The 18,400-nt window shown below is 42.0% G+C and overlaps 1 protein-coding gene across 1 annotated transcript in view; it reads left to right on the top strand.

The window, feature by feature from the left end:
* ODAPH (odontogenesis associated phosphoprotein) overlaps positions 1–16,983 on the top strand; it is a 44,237-nt gene extending 27,254 nt beyond the window's left edge. Inside the window, exons 2-3 of the mRNA XM_066232918.1 lie at positions 9,823–9,921; positions 16,136–16,983. Of these exons, the coding sequence (XP_066089015.1) occupies positions 9,855–9,921; positions 16,136–16,524 (456 nt within the window). The 5' untranslated portion in view covers positions 9,823–9,854 and the 3' untranslated portion in view covers positions 16,525–16,983. The remainder of the gene's footprint in view (positions 1–9,822; positions 9,922–16,135) is intronic.
* The last annotated feature ends 1,417 nt before the right edge of the window (positions 16,984–18,400 follow it).

The raw sequence follows: 18,400 nt of genomic DNA, 5'->3' as shown, positions 1-18,400 counted from the left end.
AGCTTCAAACAAAAGTGAAGAGTATAATAAACTGAATGCACCATCACCTAACTTCAACAATTCACTGGGGAACAAAGTTGTTTTTCATTTTCTGTTGCATGAGGTTTTAGAACTGTTTCTATATATTTCTGCATCGCTGATTCCAAATCTGAAATTTGGTTTTTGGTGCATATTCTAGTTTTTATGCAATTTTAATTTATTTTTGTTACAGTTAATGGCATGCATTGGTTTTTAAATTGGAGTTAAAGGGCAACAACTCTTGGATTGAACATAACCACAAGGCAATTAATGTTTTACAAACATCACTTTTACAAAATTGTAGTTGTTTTTAAATGTAAAAAATTATTATCTGATAAAAACACCCTCTTATTTTAAGATTGAATCATGCCTCACCAGGTGGTGGCGCAGTGGATAGAGCATTGGACTGGGATGTGGAGGACCCAGGTTTGAGACCCCGAGGTCGCCAGCTTGAGTGCAGGCTCATCTGGTTTGAGCAAAGCTCACCAGCTTGGACCCAAGGTCACTGGCTCAAGCAAGGGGCTACAGTCAAGGCACATATAAGAAAGCAATCAGAGAACAACTAAGGTGTCACAATGAAAAACTAATGATTGTTGCTTCTCATCTCTCTTCGTTCCTGTCTCTCTGTCCCTATCTATCCCTCTCTCTGACTCTCACTCTGTCTCTCTTATAAAAAAAATTGAATCATAGCTGCTTCGAGTAAGCATAAATGTAAGAATAGGACTCTAATTTTTGGACAAAGTCATTTATCATTATCACACCTACAATAATCCCTTAATATAAAAATATCGAAGTAGTGTTCACATTTCCCCAATTGTCTTTTTTCTTCCTCTTTTATTTTATTAACAACTTATTTATTTGAAAAGGCACCCAAGTAAAGTTGAACATTGTAATTGGTTAAAATGTTTCTTAGATCTCTTCTAATCCATAGATTTCCCTTCTACCTCTTTTTATTTATTTTGTCTTGAAAAACATGTTTTTCAACCAAGTCCTTTGCCCTACACTACATGACTGAGCTTTAAGGGTACTTTCACGGAGCTTTTACAGCAATATGTTGACAGCCAGGGTCTCAGAACACACCTAGCACAGTGATTAAGAGCAAGAATTCTAGAGCCTAACTGCATGGGTTCATATCACGGCTCTGCCACTGATTAGCCACATGACTTAACCTTTCTGTGCCTGAGTTTTCTCATCTTTATTTTTATTTTATTTTATTTTTTTCATTTTTTCGAAGCTGGAAACGGGGAAGCAGTCAGACAGACTCCCGCATGCGCCCGACCGGGATCCACCCAGCATGCCCACCAGGGGGTGATGCTCTGCCCCTCTGGAGCATCGCTCTGTTGCATCCAGAGCCATTCTAGCACCTGAGGCAGAGGCCACAGAGCCATACTCAGCGCCCGGGGCCATCTTTGCTCCAATGGAGCCTCGGCTACGGGAGGGGAAGAGAGAGACAGAGAGGAAGGAGAGGGGGAGAGGTGGAGAAGCCCTGGCCAGGAATCGAACCCAGGACTCCTGCACACCAGGCCGATGCTCTACCGCTGAGCCAACCGGCCAGGGCTTCATCTTTAAAATGAGGGTGACAATAGTACCTATCTCATTGGATTAATGAGGATGAAATGGCCTTATGGCTGTATAATAATTAGAACAGTAATGCTTAAAATACAGTAAATGATATATTATGCAGATGAGGAAACTGAGGGACAGTGAAGCTGATCTATCCCACGGGTTTAATACTGTTTCAAACCACCAATAAATGAAGGCTCTCATGTAGTGAGCATCACTCTGACCCTGACCAGGAGAGGGTTGCTATTCTGTTGTTAAAGCACTAGGGAGACTTAAGAATGTTCTCAAACCTCAGTCTCCTGATCTGAAAAATGGGAGAGTTGGAGATGTGTCTAAGGGCCCTGACACGCCTCTTAGGAGAAGTCCCAGCAGATGTCCTAGCCAGCTTTGCAGGAGAGTCATCCAGGCCACCACAGAACAGCACCTCTAAATCAGTATCGACCACAGAACCTTTAGATTCCCTGAAGGATCACCTGCCAACAGAGAACCCAGAGTCACCCCAGGCCTCTGGGAGGTAAGCCTCACAGCACCAGCCATCCAGGCATTATTTCTTCAGCCTGACTCAGGGGCCAGGTACCTACCACTCCACAGGCTACCTGACTCACGTAATCCTGACTCACGGAGCCACAATGGCAGCTTTCCACATTACTCACTGTGGCCAGCCATGTGAGAGGGATGCCCCTCCTAGACAGGCCGTTTCTGCATCAGGGATCAGCCTCTCTGGACATAACTGCATAATTGTACTTGCCTTTGCTTCTCCAAGGCCTGGCAGCCAAACGGGGCCTTGTCCCACAGAACTGAGCAAGGAGAGATGCAGCTGGTCCCTTGTTCAGGCGGACATCCCGGGGGCCTGGAGGATGTGAGAGGTGAGGGTCTGCAGAGCGCCGTGAAGTTGCATATGGATGTGAAGCTAGAACAGATGTGAAGCCTTTCTGAACACTGCTGGCTGTGGTTTTTTCCTCTAGGGCTGCTTGCTTCCATTTCAATTCAAGCAGGAGGATGATTTATTAATATAAATGCTCAATTTGAGCATCTAAAATAAATTACTTACCAAAAACCCAGTATCTTCAGAGTTTGTGCTCCCTGAAATTCTGAACACATTTTTAAACCACCAGGAAAGAGGGCAAGGGAGACTGATAAGGAAAACAAAGCAGGAAGGTCACTATGAGATTCTCCCCAAAATACAGGTGTTCAGCCTGCAGTTAAAAGACAGGCTGTCCTGAACTGGGGGCTGGGGTGGGTGGTGACTCTTCACCTTGTGAGCATCTCTCTGAAGTACATGTGTTAGAGACAGGTCAGTGAATGCTCAGAAACCAGCCAAAAATTTCTAAAGTCATACCACACATCTCTGGTCAAGGAGCTCCAGCCTGTGTGCTGCAGCTCCTTCTTACTCAGAAGACATCAATCTTTTGTTCTATTCTGGCCTTCAACTGATTAGATGAGGCCCACCCACATTATGCAGGGCAACCTGCTTTACTCAAAACTCACTAATTTAAATGTTAATCTCATCCAAAAGCATCCTCACAGAAACATTAAGAGTATTTGGCTCACTATCTGGTCACCCTGTATCAGCCAAGTTGACATAAAACTAACCATCACAGCTTGCAAGCAGGAGGAGGAAAAAGGAAAATGAAATTGTCCTGAGGTCAGATCAAAAAGCAAGGTGTGTCAGAGAGCTAAGAGAAGAGAGCCACCCTCCTGCCCTCGTGTCCTCTCCCAACAGGCCCTTTCCAGACAACGATGTGCATGAACTCATGCGCACAAGCAGAGACCCTTCTCCTCCCCCTCCCCAGACATTCCTCGGCCATGGACTCCAAACTGTTTCCCGAGTGTATCACGTATGCGTGCTGAGGCCACAGCTGCTATCAAGACTCAATCATTCTGTACACTTAAAAATGGTTAAGATGGGCCCTGGCCGGTTGGCTCAGCGGTAGAGCGTCGGCCTAGCGTGCGGAGGACCCGGGTTCGATTCCCGGCCAGGGCACATAGGAGAAGCGCCCATTTGCTTCTCCACCCCTCCACCGCACTTTCCTCTCTGTCTCTCTCTTCCCCTCCCGCAGCCAAGGCTCCATTGGAGCAAAGATGGCCCGGGCGCTGGGCATGGCTCTGTGGCCTCTGCCTCAGGCGCTAGAGTGGCTCTGGTCGCAACATGGCGACGCCCAGGATGGGCAGAGCACCCCCCCCTGGGGGGCAGAGCACCGCCCCTGGTGGGCGTGCCGGGTGGATCCCGGTCGGGCGCATGCGGGAGTCTGTCTGACTGTCTCTCCCTGTTTCCAGCTTCAGAAAAATGAAAAAAAAAAAAAAATGGTTAAGATGGTAATTTTTATGTTGTCTATTTTATCACAATTACATTTTTTTTTAATTTTAAAAAAGACTTAGTTCTAGCCATCAAGGATCTCAAAGTCCAAAGAGAAAGGAGACAGATATCCAGCACGATTTTAATGGCTCAGCCGTGATGAGACCATGCAAGGCAGAGAACACAGCGCTCATGTGGGTCAAGGGATGCTGCCCCGCACCCACCTGCTCCCCGCCTGCTGTTCTCCCGAGCACAGCTGCAGCGCACAGCGGCTCTCGGAGCACCACTGCTCTGGAGGACAGCGGCTCCTTCTCATTGCCCGGACACCGCAGTGTCACCTCTCTCGTCCTACAACCTCACGGTTCCACTCCTCAGACTAACAACTAGTCTGAAACTGCAAAGTTTATTAGTATTTATTTACTAATGTGCCAATGCATTTTTACTCTTTCAATTTTTAACAGAAAAAGCAATGTTATAGTAACATTTTTTTAATTCAACCATAATCTCGGCATCTGATCACAGTCAACCACAGCAATCAAATCCTCAGACCAAAATCCTGGGTGTGGTCCACGACTCCCCTGGGACTCTCACATGCTTCTTACAATTCCCCAGGAAATCCTAACAATTCTACCTTCAAAGTATGCCCAGAATCTCCCTATTTCCCACCCCTCCATGGCTACCCCCAAAGCGGAGTCATCCTCCTCCCCCTCCACACCACTGCTACAGTCTATTACAACTGGATTGCCCGCTTCCACCCTTGCCCCCAACAGTCTGTTCTCCACACAGTGGCCAGAGTTGTCCTTCCAAAATATAAAATCATGCCATGCCTTTGCAAAACCCTCCAATGGCTTCACGTAATGACCCATTACTTCTTGACCTCATCCTGCTACTCTCCCCCTTGACTCATCTGCCCAGTTACAACCTCCTTTTTGCTGTTGTTGTGTGTTACATGCCAAGCCTACTCCTGTCTCGGGGTCTTTGCCCTGGCTGAACCCCCTGACCGAAACACTCTTCCCCCATGTAGCCACGTGAATCACTTCCCCACCTCCCTTAAGCTCTTGTTCAAATATCATCTTCTACTTAAAACCTCAACACCCACCAACATTTTTAACACTGATTATGTTTTATTTTTCTATTACACATATTACAAGATATTCTAACATTCTAACATATTATATCATTGACTCCTTTGTTGCAATTATTGTTTACTTTGTCACCATCCCACTAGAACAGTAACTGCACCAGGACAAGTATTTTTTGCCTGTCTGCTCATCTGGAATAGTGTCTGACACATAGTTACGTAAATAGTTGTTGAATGAATGACGAAAACAAAGTAACCGTTCACAAAGCAACACCTCCCAGCCCCCAACTCCCTGCTTCTCAGGGCTCCACTCCTGGGAGAAGGACATGAGGGAGTTTTCTCTAAAAATTTCAGAAAGCCTTCTTAGACAAGTGTCCCTTCTGTGATGAGAAAATGCCACCAGAGTACATGAGAAACTTTTTATCAGGGCAACCTAGACACAGACACTGGACTGAATAAAAGCAATGAGCAGTTCCATCTTGGTTAACATTTGGTTGGAAGAAGGTCATAAGCCAAGAGGTGGCTGAACTGCATGACCCTTCAGTCGACAACAACTATTTCCCCCCAAAAAGTATTATAAATACTGCTGTATTTGCAGCAATCCCGGGAATTTAGTAATAAAAAGTTGTTCTTTTTTATCTTTCATAGGAACATAGTTTGGCCTTTGCCTGTTAATAGGTATTCTGTGTAAGTGGCACACACTGGAGACTGAGAAGCGTGCATCCTGGGGTGGGATGGTCACATGACATTGTAGGTATAATAGACACAAATCAAAGTAGCTCCTCAGCCAACATGAGTAGCTCCTGAGCCTCAGTGGCCCAGTCTCTGTTACCCCTCCTTCTCCTAGTAACTGAGCCCTCCCTCCCTCCCCAGCTACCAAGCTTGGCCAACCAGACTTCGGGGCCATTTCTAAATGGTGCTGGTAGGGTAGAGCTTCCTTCCTCACAGACTGTTAAGACACAAAAATATAAAAGTCAACTAAAATAAGAATATAGATTCATTAATGAACTACTAACTTAGTGAATGAATGGATTTTTAAAACAAAGTAAATATATCAAATTAGAAGGAAAATATGAATTTTGAAGCCAGAAAAATCTCAACTCTGAATCCCAGCCCCACCACTTAATATCTAAGTCTTTGGGAAGGAAATGTAACTACTCTTGAGTTCTCTATCACGTCCTTATAAAGCTGTTGTTAGAAAGACACCTAATACCCACTGACTATGTGGACACTTCCCTTTAACACATTGGACTAACAACAGTGACCTAAAGTCATCATAGCTTTATTGACACTGGGTATATGGAAATCTGAATCTCATCAATCAGCCTTCAACTAAATTTTAAAGTTATGATTTGTGAATTTTTGAAGGATATGCCTAAAAAGATTTTTTTATCAAAGTTATCACATTTGAAATAAGCTTTCAGAAGTATCTCCTCTTTTAAGTTAAAGATTTATTTTTTTTAAGATTTTTTTTAATTTTTTTTTTAATTTTATTTATTCATTTTAGAGAGGAGAGAGAAAGGGAGAGAGAGAGACAGAGAGAGAAGGTGGGGAGGAGCTGGAAGCATCAACTCCCATATGTGCCTTGACCAGGCAAGCCCAGGATTTCGAACCAGTGATCTTAGCATTTCCAGGTCGACGCTTTATCCACTGCGCCACCACAGGTCGGGCAAAGATTTTTTTAAATGAATCTGATAACCTGATAACTTCACAGCAGCTTCATTGGTTTTATGTATTGTTGAACACATGGTTTCACTCTCTATATAACATATGAATAAATAAAATATGGAAGACTTACTTTCTCTGCATACCAACAGCAAAGAATTTGATGTCAAATAAAAATTTAAGCTGGGGATGAGGGTGGTGGGGCAGGGGGGAGGGGGACAAATGGAGATGAACTAAAACTTGAATTGGAGATGAGGTGAGCACACAATACAGTATACAGAAGACGTGTTGTGGAATTGTGCACATGAAACCTGTATAATTTTGTTAACCAGTGTCACTGGTTTTTGTCCCTTTCGAAGTTTTGTTTCTTTATTTATAAATATCAGGACAATAGACACAAATGGGCAAAAAATAAGCCATTTGTTTTTATTTATTTATTTATTTATATTTTCTTTTTTTCCAAGTGAGAGAAAGGGAAATAGAGAGACGGACTCAGGCATGTGTTTCAATCAGAATTCACCTGGCAACCCCCATCTGAGGCCGATGCCCTGCCCATCTGGGGCCCTGCTTGCAACCAAGCTATCCTTATCACCTGAGGTGGAGGCTCCACAGAGCATCCTCAGCACCCAGGCCAATGTGCTCGAACCAATTGAGCCATGATTGCAGGAAGAGGGAGAGAGATAGAGAGAGAGAGAAGGGGGAATGGGATGGCTTCAGAAGCAGATGGTCTCTTCTCCTGTGTGCCCTGACCGGGAATCAAATCTGGATCCACACTCAGGGCTGACGTTCCACCACTAGCCAACCAGCCAGGAGTATGTGTTTATTTTCATCAACATTTAAATTGGAAGCTCCTAAGAAATTTAATACAGAAAAGAAAGGAAATCAGAAGAAATAACATAAATGCCCACCAACTAAAAGTTACATTAAATAATTTACAATAAATACATAAGATAGAACACTGGACAGTAAGATAAAGGGATTATGTAATTCTGACTTTATTAACATTATTCCAATGTAGGGGGCAAAATAGCATATATGCTACACACCCAGTGCTGTAAAATTATCGATTCTGTTTCTCTGCTTCATAGCCTCCAGTACTTCCTCTCTCTTAGCACTCAAAATCCTTTACTGTTATTCCTTAGTTAATATTTAATGTCTTCTGTCTGACCAGGCATCAGCCTGGGATGTAGAGGACCCACGTTTGAAACCCTGAGTTTGCCAGCCTGAGCATGGGCTCATCCAGTTTGAGTGCAGGCTCACCAGCTTGAGCATGGGGTTGCTGGCTTGAGCGTGTGATCATTGATATGACCCCATGGTCATTGGCTTGAGCCGAAAGGTTGATGACTTGAAGCCCAAGGTTGTTGGTTTGAGCCTAAGGTCTCAGGCTTGAGCAACAGCTCACTGGCTTGGCTGTAGCCCCATGGTCAAGGCACATATGAGAAAGCCATCAATGAACAACTAAGATGCCACAAAACATTAATGCTTTTCGCCTGACCTGTGGTGGCGCAGTGGATAAAGCGTCGACCTGGAAATGCTGAGGTCGCCAGTTTGAAACCCTGGGCTTGCCTGGTCAAGGTACATATGGGAGTTGATGCTTCCTGCTCCTCCCTCACTTCTCTCTCCCCCCTCTCTCTCTCTTCTTTCTAGAAAAATGAATAAATAAGAAAAAGAAAAAAACATTGATGCTTCTCATCTCTCTCCCTTCCTTTCTGTCTGTCCCCATCTGTCCCTCTCTCTGTCTCTCTCTGTTTCTCTATCTGAAATATATATACAATGTCCCTTCCAGAGACTGTATACTCGGTGGAGCAGGAACCTTATTTCTAGCCCCAATACCTAAGCCGGTGTCTGGCACATAGTACACGGTCACTAAGACCTATCCAGACCTTAGAGTCAGGTGATGTCAGATTCTAAGTAAATGAGCTTAATCTGGATACCCCCTGCTTCATTCCAGGCTGCTGACAAATCGTCTGTTTCGTCATCTGTTCTAGAATTGTGCCTAGGATTACCATCCAGCCTACGGAATTTACCATTTTCTAGTTTGTTGTGTTTGCCTTCTCATTCATTTTGGTTCTTAGTTTGTATAGGTTTCCTCATCAGGTTGCCAGTTCTTGGAAGCCAGAGACTGTCCTGTGTTGTTTGTTTGTAATTTTTCTTGTTTGTAATGCCCAGGAAAATGGTCTGCTCAAAGTGGAGGCCTTTTGAGTGATTGAATGATTTGGCAAGTGTCACCTCCAAAGAGAATAAAAAATTGGAGCCGGTAGAATTTTGTAACAACCACAACCACTCCCTTTCACCAGCCAGTCACTGTGGTTGGTTTTATGTCGATTACCTCTTCCATTCATCATAACAATCCTCTGAGGGAAATAATACAAGCCCCATTTTACAAGTGAGGCACTTGAGGCTTCAGCAACTCTCAGGGACTCACCCTGGGTCATCCAGCTAGTAAGAAAAAGAACCAAGATTAGAGCCGTTTTCTGTAACTCCAAGGTCCACGCTCTTGATCGCACGTGACCATCTCCTGCCACTCCTCCAGCAGCTGACAGTCGTCCCTTCTTTTAGGGAAAGACGGGTACAGGTCTATCACATCTGTCTTGGAGGCAGTTGGGTGCGTAAGAAGAAGCCCTGGAAGGACAACTCGCTAAGTTAATCTCCCCAAATTTTTGTGTTTGTTTAGACAGTGACCGTGATAGCTATTGAAGAAGATAATTTTCTGACCCTGTTGCCTGGGGCTCCTGGACAAAAGGAGAGAAGAAGAAGCCATAAACCCCGATGAGAGCCTATGAGCAGCTTCTTTAAACTGCCTGGGTCAGGAAGCCTTGAGATAATGCCCTCCCTGTCCCGTTTGGCCATTTTTAAGCAAGTAAGCTCCACAGAGGGAAGCAGTGTTGACTATTTGTTGGACAGATTCTTTCTCTTGAGAAGAGAGACCCCTACACACAAGCAAAGCAAAGGCACAAACAGGGGAGGGAATTAAAAGAAAAGCGAAGGCGTGGTTGCCCACAGTCCAATATTAAGGACAAATGAATGCTGTTTGGCTGTCATTACGAGAAGCTTCTGGTTGACAAATACTTTCTGGTATTTCCTTGCTGATTTTTTACCCTCACACCACAGGCCCTGACCACTGTGGTCCACTATGCAAATGCAAATTACCTGAATCAGGCTGCCGGTGACTCACCAACTCCCCTTTAAATCAATGCAGGTTCAAGGTAGTGCCTGCTCAGGGTAGACACCATGGCTCACAGGCTCCGCTTCTCCTCCTGGCTGCTGGTCTGCTGGGCGCTGGCAACTGTGGCAGAAGGTAAGGCTTTTGTTTCCATTCTGCTATGGGCCCACTAAGCAATAAGTTGTGTGAAAAGGTAAAATTTGGCTCCATGATTATGCACGTCCATAAATTGAAAATAGTTATGTCAGCTTCCACCTGCTTGTGTGGTTAAAGAGAAAGGCTGAATTTTATCATCTGAAGACCTTGGTCTTAGTCTCTGCTCTAACTCTGTGACTTGAGACCAATCTAACCTCTCTGCTATTAGTCTCTTCCGATGTGAAGTGACAGTATAACAGTGGGCATTATTACAGGGCCTGTGAGGACCAAATGAGCTATCAGGCAAGAAAAGTTCTTCAGGCTTCAAACAATCTATGAACAATTGGTTACTATTGTTCTCAAGCTAACAATTTGCCACCCTGAATTACAGCAATGTCCACCCTTTCCTATCCCCAGAAGCACAGTAATTTGCACACGGTGGGTGTTTAGTCTCTGTTTGTTAAGTGCTTTAATTAATCACATCTATTTAGCTGTGTTTTGGTACTCCAGTGAACATAGATTTTTTTTTCTTTAGAATTATATTAGATTTCACAGCTCTACTGTTCCTATTCTTTTCCCTTTTCTCCACAATGAAATTTCCCAATGGTCTGAGCCTTAGAATTGGTTTACAAACCCCTGAGGAAGTGAAACAGAAGACTAGGGAAGGGAGGAGAAAGGGAAAAGAGAAGAAAACCATCCTGGGCGACCTGGATCTAGCGTCACAATGCCCTTAGCTCCAGAACTAGATCCCGTTCAGGGAGTAGAAGTCCAGGAGTCAAACTGAATCGTCCTCCCTTTCACACGCCCCTGGGGACTTTGCAGGGGCCCAGCCAGAAGCTACCCCCCCACCACACACACACCCACAAATTCCCTGCTTCCATCCCCCACAGCTCACAACAGAGCAGAGGGGGCAGGGACCTTGGAGCTGGTGGAGAGACCACCTTGCCCAATCTCTGCATGAATTCTGGTGATCAAGGGCAGGGAAATCAAGATTACAAATAACCCCTGCCCCAACTCCTAAGACAAAGCACCCAAACTTGCTAAAAGTAAAATCTGAAAGAGGCACCATGAAACACAACTAGCCACCAGACACCTTCTTTCCAGAAAGTGCATTCGTCAGGAAGCTTTGTAATGTGTAGCTAAACAAGTTATAATGAGATTAGAGGGGTATTCAGACCTAAAAGAACACCAATTAAAATTTGAGATTTGATTTCTGAACTTGACTCACGCTTCCCCACTGTCCCCCAGACTGGCATCTAAGTCCTTCAAATGTAGCTTCTATCTGAGCCGCCCTGGCTCCAGCTCAGGGCTCACTTATACACAGCCCCCCACCCCCACCCTGTTCTCTCTCCTCGCCCTGGTGGGCTGTGGCTGCTCCCTCCCCTTGTTTCATCTCTGTTCATTGCAGTTCCACACACCTAATTTTAGAGTTGCAATCGGTCTCTTTCTCGGACATCATAGAACACTTATAATAATTTGGACAGCACCCAAGGCACTTACTGCACTCGGCTCTGTAGCGCAGATCCATGGATTCGTGGCAGGTCAACACCTCCCGAGCGAGGCTGCGTCCTTATCATCTCTGCCTTTGCCGCAGCCCCTAACCCAGTAAGCTGCACACAGCTGAAAAGTGGCCAGACTCAGAGCACAGAATTCAAATAGGCCTGTGTGACACTTTCTCAGCTCCAAATTATTTACCTGTAAACTTAGAGATTTGACCAAGATAGCCAGTCATTCCGTGAGTCTACAATATGAATTGAGTGGCAGTTAGCTAAGTTAAAATCTAACCAAGTTTAGCTATGGGTAAATTAATCACAGTATTTATATTTCTTTCTGGTTCCACTCCGAGAGTGTATGAGAATTTTTGTAACAGTCCCTGTGCCCTGTAAAGGAAGAACTGCATGCTTATAAACCAAGTATGAAGCTTACTTCTCTTAGAATCAGTATAGTACGCTACAACCCAGCCATTGTCTGCCCAAACAACCACAGACTACAGGTAATTATATATGTAAAAAATAGGTTTTATCATCCTTACTTTTTTTTAAAGTACTAGTTGTTGCTATGCTGTGAGTTTTATGTCTAGACTATAATAAACCCATTTGAATTGATATTCAAACTCTAAGCAATATTTTGGCTTAATTTTATATTTTACTCTAATTTTAAATGTAAGTTATTACTATGAATTTTCTAAGATTGAAATTAAATACTCACTGGGCTTTACAAAAATCTATCAAGAAGAAAATTCAACATCTGCCTGGCAATTCATTCAATTTATCAATTATATACTGGACACTACTCTAAGCCAGGGACTAGTTTAGGTGCTAGGGACATAACAGTGGCCAAGAAAGTCAAAAGGTCAATAGGCCCTATCTTCATGGAGGTCCTGTTGTAATAAGATCTATTCCCTATAGTACTATCAATAGTGCACAGACTTTATGTATAAAGTCTATCCAGACAGAATCAAGAAAATGGGGCTCCTGCTAATAGAATCTTTCCATAACATTCAAGATTAATAGTAACAGTGGCTAACATCTACTAAATGCATACTGTGTCTCAGCAATGCTCTGAGCACTTGGTATCTTATTTCAGATAATACAACAAGCCAGTGAAACAGGTAGTATTATTTTCTCTGTCTTACATATAAGAAAAGGAAGACTCAAGAGAAGTTAAGGAGCCTATCTAGGTAACACAGTTATTAAATAGTAGAGCTCAGGAAACCTGACTCTAGAGCCTACACTTTTCAACACTATGCTTTTCTGCCTCTCAAAATGTTTTTAATCTGCTTTTAAATATTTGACCTACTTTGGTCTGAATAAGCTTGCAGAAGAGCTCTCTCACATCTTTGATATTAAGTGCTTTCAGTGGTATGTCAGTATGTTCTATAATGAGAACTATTTGCTTATTAACAATCACATTATCCCTGAGAAGTAAGAACATGATAATTTTTGCAATTATACAAACAGATTTCTCTCAATCAATTCTACTCTAGGCCTTATGCTGGGGGGTAAGGTCTAGAATGTTTTCTATAGAGTGGTCAAGTGGACAGTTCAGTGGAGGAGGAATATGACCTCTGAAGATTGACTGATCACATGACTGATGAGTATTATGAAAGTGAACTAACAAGATACTACGGAAGCATTCTGCAATATTGCTTAATACAGCCTCAAGGGTAGGGTCTCCCTGAATAAATAAGACTTGGAATCTGCAAAGAAGAAAGCCAGACAAAGATAGCAGGAAACGGTGCTCTAAGAACCTGGAACCAAAGTTTGTAAAGCTCATAACCACCGATGACTTTTATCAAAGAAGCTTTTGTGGTGTGAAGAAGGCAGAGTCAGATTCCAATGGATTAAATAGGTGGGGGTGGGGGTGGAGTCAGAAGTGTGCAGACTTCTCTTTGCAATGAGAGATATAGGAACCAAAGAAGTTCATGGCAGATCTCCAAAGTTTTCTCTCTGAAATATGAAGCTGAGTAATCTACTTAGAAAGATAGAGAAAATCTTAAAGAGAATTCTTCAAATCAATGAAGAAGACTGAGAATTTTAAAGGGGCTTTGAGGAGAGTATTAAAGATTTAGAAGACAGTGGGACTTGAGCAGAACATGGATAAACAAAAGAGTTAATGATCAATATTAACTCAGTCAATCAAAGTTAAAGACCATGAATGGCATTAACCCACTCACTCAGATATGCAGCCTCTTCCTTGTAAAGAAACTGAGTTTTCTGCATCAATCCTATAGCTCCCACATTTAAAATGCATGTGCTAGCCAACCAGTGACCTAAAATAGTCACCATGTGTCTAATCTGCAGAAGAATGTTGTTTTATGTGGTTTTGCCCACATTCTTAGGTTGTATATGGGGACAAGCTTGTATCTTGATCTTGAGCCCTTAGAAATTCCCAGAAGAGAACACTGGACACTACTGGACACACCTGAGTTAGGAAAATCTGCTTAGCAGGCTCTAACAGCCCATTGTCAGCTAGAGGATTTGGAGAGTAGCCTTGCGTTTTAAGAAATGTGATGAACACAGGGTTGGTCAGTTGGTTGGCTGGCTGGCTGGCTGGCTGGATGGCTGGCTGGCTGGCTGGATGGATGGATGGATGGATGGATGGTTGGTTGGTTGGTTTGTAAAACTGGAATGCAGCTTTCTGAGAGGCAGAGCTCAAGGCCTAGCTACGCCCGATCTGATAGCAAAATGTCAAGATGGTCATTAAGAGTAAGGCTAGCTTCTCCCATAGCAACTGAAACCTCAGCAGAAGGTTTTCATGTTACAAACATTCAGAACTAATCTAATTGTGTAGGAGGAATGTGTAATGTAGGATTTAGTCATCTTCTGTAGTTTGCAATGTCTTAATCTACATTTAGTCATAGAATTTCAATACTCAGTAGCAGGGATGGGTCTGTATTTCCTTCAAGGAACAGATACCCTTCCAGCTAGTTTTAAAAAAAAAGTAGACCTGGAGGTGGAGTGATTATTATAAGGATATATCCAAGAGCCTTAAGTGCAGCCAGTGCTCAGTCTGACCAGTCTTAAAAAGTCAAGGAGTCAAGAAGTTCATGGCAGATCTCCAAAGTTTTCTCTCTGAAATATGAAGCTGAGTAATCTACTTAGAAAGATAGAGAAAATCTTAAAGAGAATTCTTCAAATCAATGAAGAAGACTGAGAATTTTAAAGGGGCTTTGAGGAGAATATTAAAGATTTTAGGCTACTTTCATCATCACTCTGTTACCACACAGTCTCTTGTCTCTTTTTCTCTTTGAAAGGCCTTCCTCATTTTATAGTTTCTAAGGAAAGACTTGTTCCTCTGCTTACTCAACATCCAACTGTCCAAAACTTAACACTTCAGCCCCTGCCCTACACCTTCCGCTTATGGTGTCACTTTGTTATAATTCTCAAATGAGAATCTGATTAGTCAATGTTCAGCCACTGAATGAGTTGAGTGTCTAACAGCAGTCCAATCAGCCATAGCCAAAGGTGTCCAAGACTGGCCCTTCCTGGGGTGGAGAGTAAAATAGAATCTCTGGAAGAAGCTATGAACACATTTAGGCAATAAGCATATCCAATACAACCAAGAAACTTGAAGTCAGTTATTCTAATGGTGCAGGGAATCTACCTCTTTTTAAGTGACTCAGTACTTCCAGCTTCCTGTGGAGAGTTCATTTTCCCATCAGTCATACTCAGCAGTTTTTCCAGGCCTATGTTGGTAAATCTCCAACGAAGTGAAGAAATGATTTTATAAAGGGAAGCTTATTTTTCGTAGCCAATTAAATGAGATAATACAGCTAGAGGGAATACCTTGATACCTGGGCTTGATTCAAATTTCTTCTCAGAAACCAATGTCATCCTGGTCCTCAGTGCTCATTCTACTGTTGCATCTAGAGGCTCCCTCCTTTCCTCCTTACAGAATGGTTTTACTGCTGGGGCAGGTGAAGCAGGCCTTTTTGATTAATGGCCTTTAAGGGAGGGGGCAGTTATTTTTATTTTATTAATAATAAGTTTTTTTTCAACTAATTTTCTTTATTCAGTTACAATTTACTAAAATTGTGTATTTTAGTTAAAATAAAATACACAAAAGATACAGATTGCTCTTACAGATTGATTTTACACATATATACACATGTGTATAAACATATGTATATTATTATATATGTATGTATATGTGTGTATATATACATATCTATGTAACAACCACCCAGATTGAGATCTAAAGAGTTGTCTGGTTACTTTTTCTACTAAATAACCAATCTTAAGCTAACTATTTTTAAACTCTTTTTAAAACTACAGATCAGTTTAGTTTGTTCTTGAACTTTATACAAATGGAATCTTTGTATAATATTCATCAGATGCATCCATGTTGTTGTTTAGTAATTCTTTTCATTGCTGAATAGTATTTCACAGTCTATTTGTACACTCGCCTACCAATGGACATTTGCATGGTTTCCAAGTTTAGGCAAACATGAATAAGGCTGTTATGAACATTCTTGAACCAGTCTTTTGTAAACATATGCACTCATTTCTCTTGGGTAAATTCCCCAGACTGCAATCATGGGTCATAAGGTATATCCACGTTTCATTTCATTGAACCCTGGCAGTCCTTCCAAACATGCTCTGAGACCTCTCTATTTCTTCCTTCTGGTCTTGCTCCCCTGCTACTCTTCAAGCACCTCCTTTCTGCTTTTGTTATCAGACCTGCTTCCTGACTTGCATTTTTCTCCCCACAGGGCAGGTAAAGGTAGTTGCTCCTCCCAGAGACTCACGAAATAATGTCAACCCTACAGACTGCCAGATCTTCACACTCACCCCTCCACCTCCCCCAAGGAACCCGGTGACGACGATCCAGCCCTTCACAAGGACACCCAAGTGTCCTTTTTTTCCAACATGGAGACCCAGAGTCCACATTAGGTTTCCAAACAGACCTTTCCTCCCTCCAAGGTGCAACCACCGTTTTCATTTTCATCCAATTTTTTGGCCAAACAGGCGTTTTCCTCCACATCAATATTTCCCAAGAAGACGATTCCAGAGAGGAAGCTCCTCTGAGGAAAGCAGGAAGAGGAGAGAAGCCCCAAACTTGCTGACGCAAAGGAAGTCAATACCTCAGAAAAGACTATAAGAAGAATTTTGTTGTTTTCCAAGCTAAAACTATTGAATTTGAAAATTATTTTAAGTGCTATGGACTAGAAATTGTTCTCCTTGTCAGCAGTGACCATGCTGGTGTATAGGTTATTCAAGTTTGCAAAACAGGAGCAATGACCACATTGTTCTTATCACCAGCTTTTTATAATCACAGAATATTTGTGCAAATAAAATCCTAAAATGAGTGGCTCTGATCATTCCTAACCAATCTGAGTTGCCAGAAGAATCAGTTCCATCTTTAAAATTAGAGTGAGAAACATTTAAATAAATCAAGATTATTATATAATGAATAAAGACATTAATAACACCCTTTTGTATTTACTGGAACACTTACAGAGCAAGGTGCATTGACAAAGTAAACTTTAAAAAAAATTATAGAAAACCTAAAGCTTTATTTAAAGCATCTCTGGAAGTCATGTAAATAGTGGTTATTTATTCATTTACTATATTTTCATTGAGGTACAATTGATATAACATTATATTAGTTTCAGGTGTATAATGTAATAATTCAATATTTTTACTTATTGCAAAAGTGATCACCACCATATGTCCAGTTAACATCAACACCATACATAGTTACAAATTTATTTTTCCTTGTGATGAGAACTTTTGAGATCCATTCAGTTCTCTACAACAAAAAGAAATAATAAAGAGTAAAGCAAAACATAGTTATGAGAAGTCTGCTTATATGTAGATAATATTTTAAAGTTATCGTGAACTGAATTACCTAACCCCAAAACTCTTTTTAACTGTAATAACTAAATGTACTTTAATGCTAACTTTTTAAGCAACCAGTGCAAATTAGCTTGATAAGCATCTCACTTTGTCACATTATCATCAGATAGATACTAGTTTAAATGATAAATTGCTCCTAAAACTTTCAACATGGTTTCAGGCTTAAATGTCTGATTAAGTTTACATAGATGGTCTCCTAATTCTAGGACTCCACAGACGTAAGTTTACTCAACTATAGGAACTTTGTATTCTGAGGATGTGATATAAGTAACACATCTCACAGATTGCATTCATCGGTTATTTCTTTAGCCATTCTATAAAATCCTGCCTCCTGTTTGTGCCACTCATCTTGCCTGTAACATAGGAAATTTGGTTTTGCATACATGGTCTGTGTCTCACACCTGTTCATCCAAAGAACTATGTGCAGAAGTTGCTGCTGTGCTGCTTCTACAAAGAAAACAAGAATGTAAAGATGTGAGGTTGCGGGGAACGTTGCCTGGGAAACAGAAAAATTGCTGTGCTTCCTTGCCGCATTAAAAGATAAAAAGAAAAAGAAGCTATTTCCTTTACTCACTTCATAGCAAATTTTTGTTATAAGAACAGACATTTGATTCAGAATTACAGGCTTAAATAAAACCTGTACTTAAAATCCTCATTAAGAAATTCTATGTTTTGTTAATAAACTGGCTCTTTATTTTGCTTTCTGTTTTGGTTAGTGGGCATAAGCAGAAAAGGGCCAACCTCGGACACACGGGAAGGTTTGTATGTGACTCTCACCTGCCATTCAGGAGCCCCTCCCTCACCACTGCTCACGGCTCACCTGGGTGCTCCGTGCTCGCACAGAGCTCCAACTGACCTAAACCAAGCTGGACTGGACTGGGCTTTCTCTCCCCAAACGTTAGAACTTTTGCAATCCAAAAGTTAACTGCTCTGAAATGGGTCCACAAAGGCCTTGCTATGTGAAATTAAACACCCTGAAAACTAAGACAAACTAAAAACAGATTAACAGCTTCAATGAGTTAGTCATTGCATTCATTATAGCAAGCAGACTACTGCTGTCATGTTTCACAGTGAGTGCTTTTTGCAAAGAAACTGTGGATAAAATTGCATCATTTCTT

The sequence above is a fragment of the Saccopteryx bilineata genome, chromosome 5 (assembly GCF_036850765.1).
Source record: "Saccopteryx bilineata isolate mSacBil1 chromosome 5, mSacBil1_pri_phased_curated, whole genome shotgun sequence".
Lineage (NCBI taxonomy): Eukaryota > Metazoa > Chordata > Mammalia > Chiroptera > Emballonuridae > Saccopteryx > Saccopteryx bilineata.
Note: the sequence above shows the minus strand (reverse complement) of the source record. Positions and strands in the feature narration are given on the sequence as shown.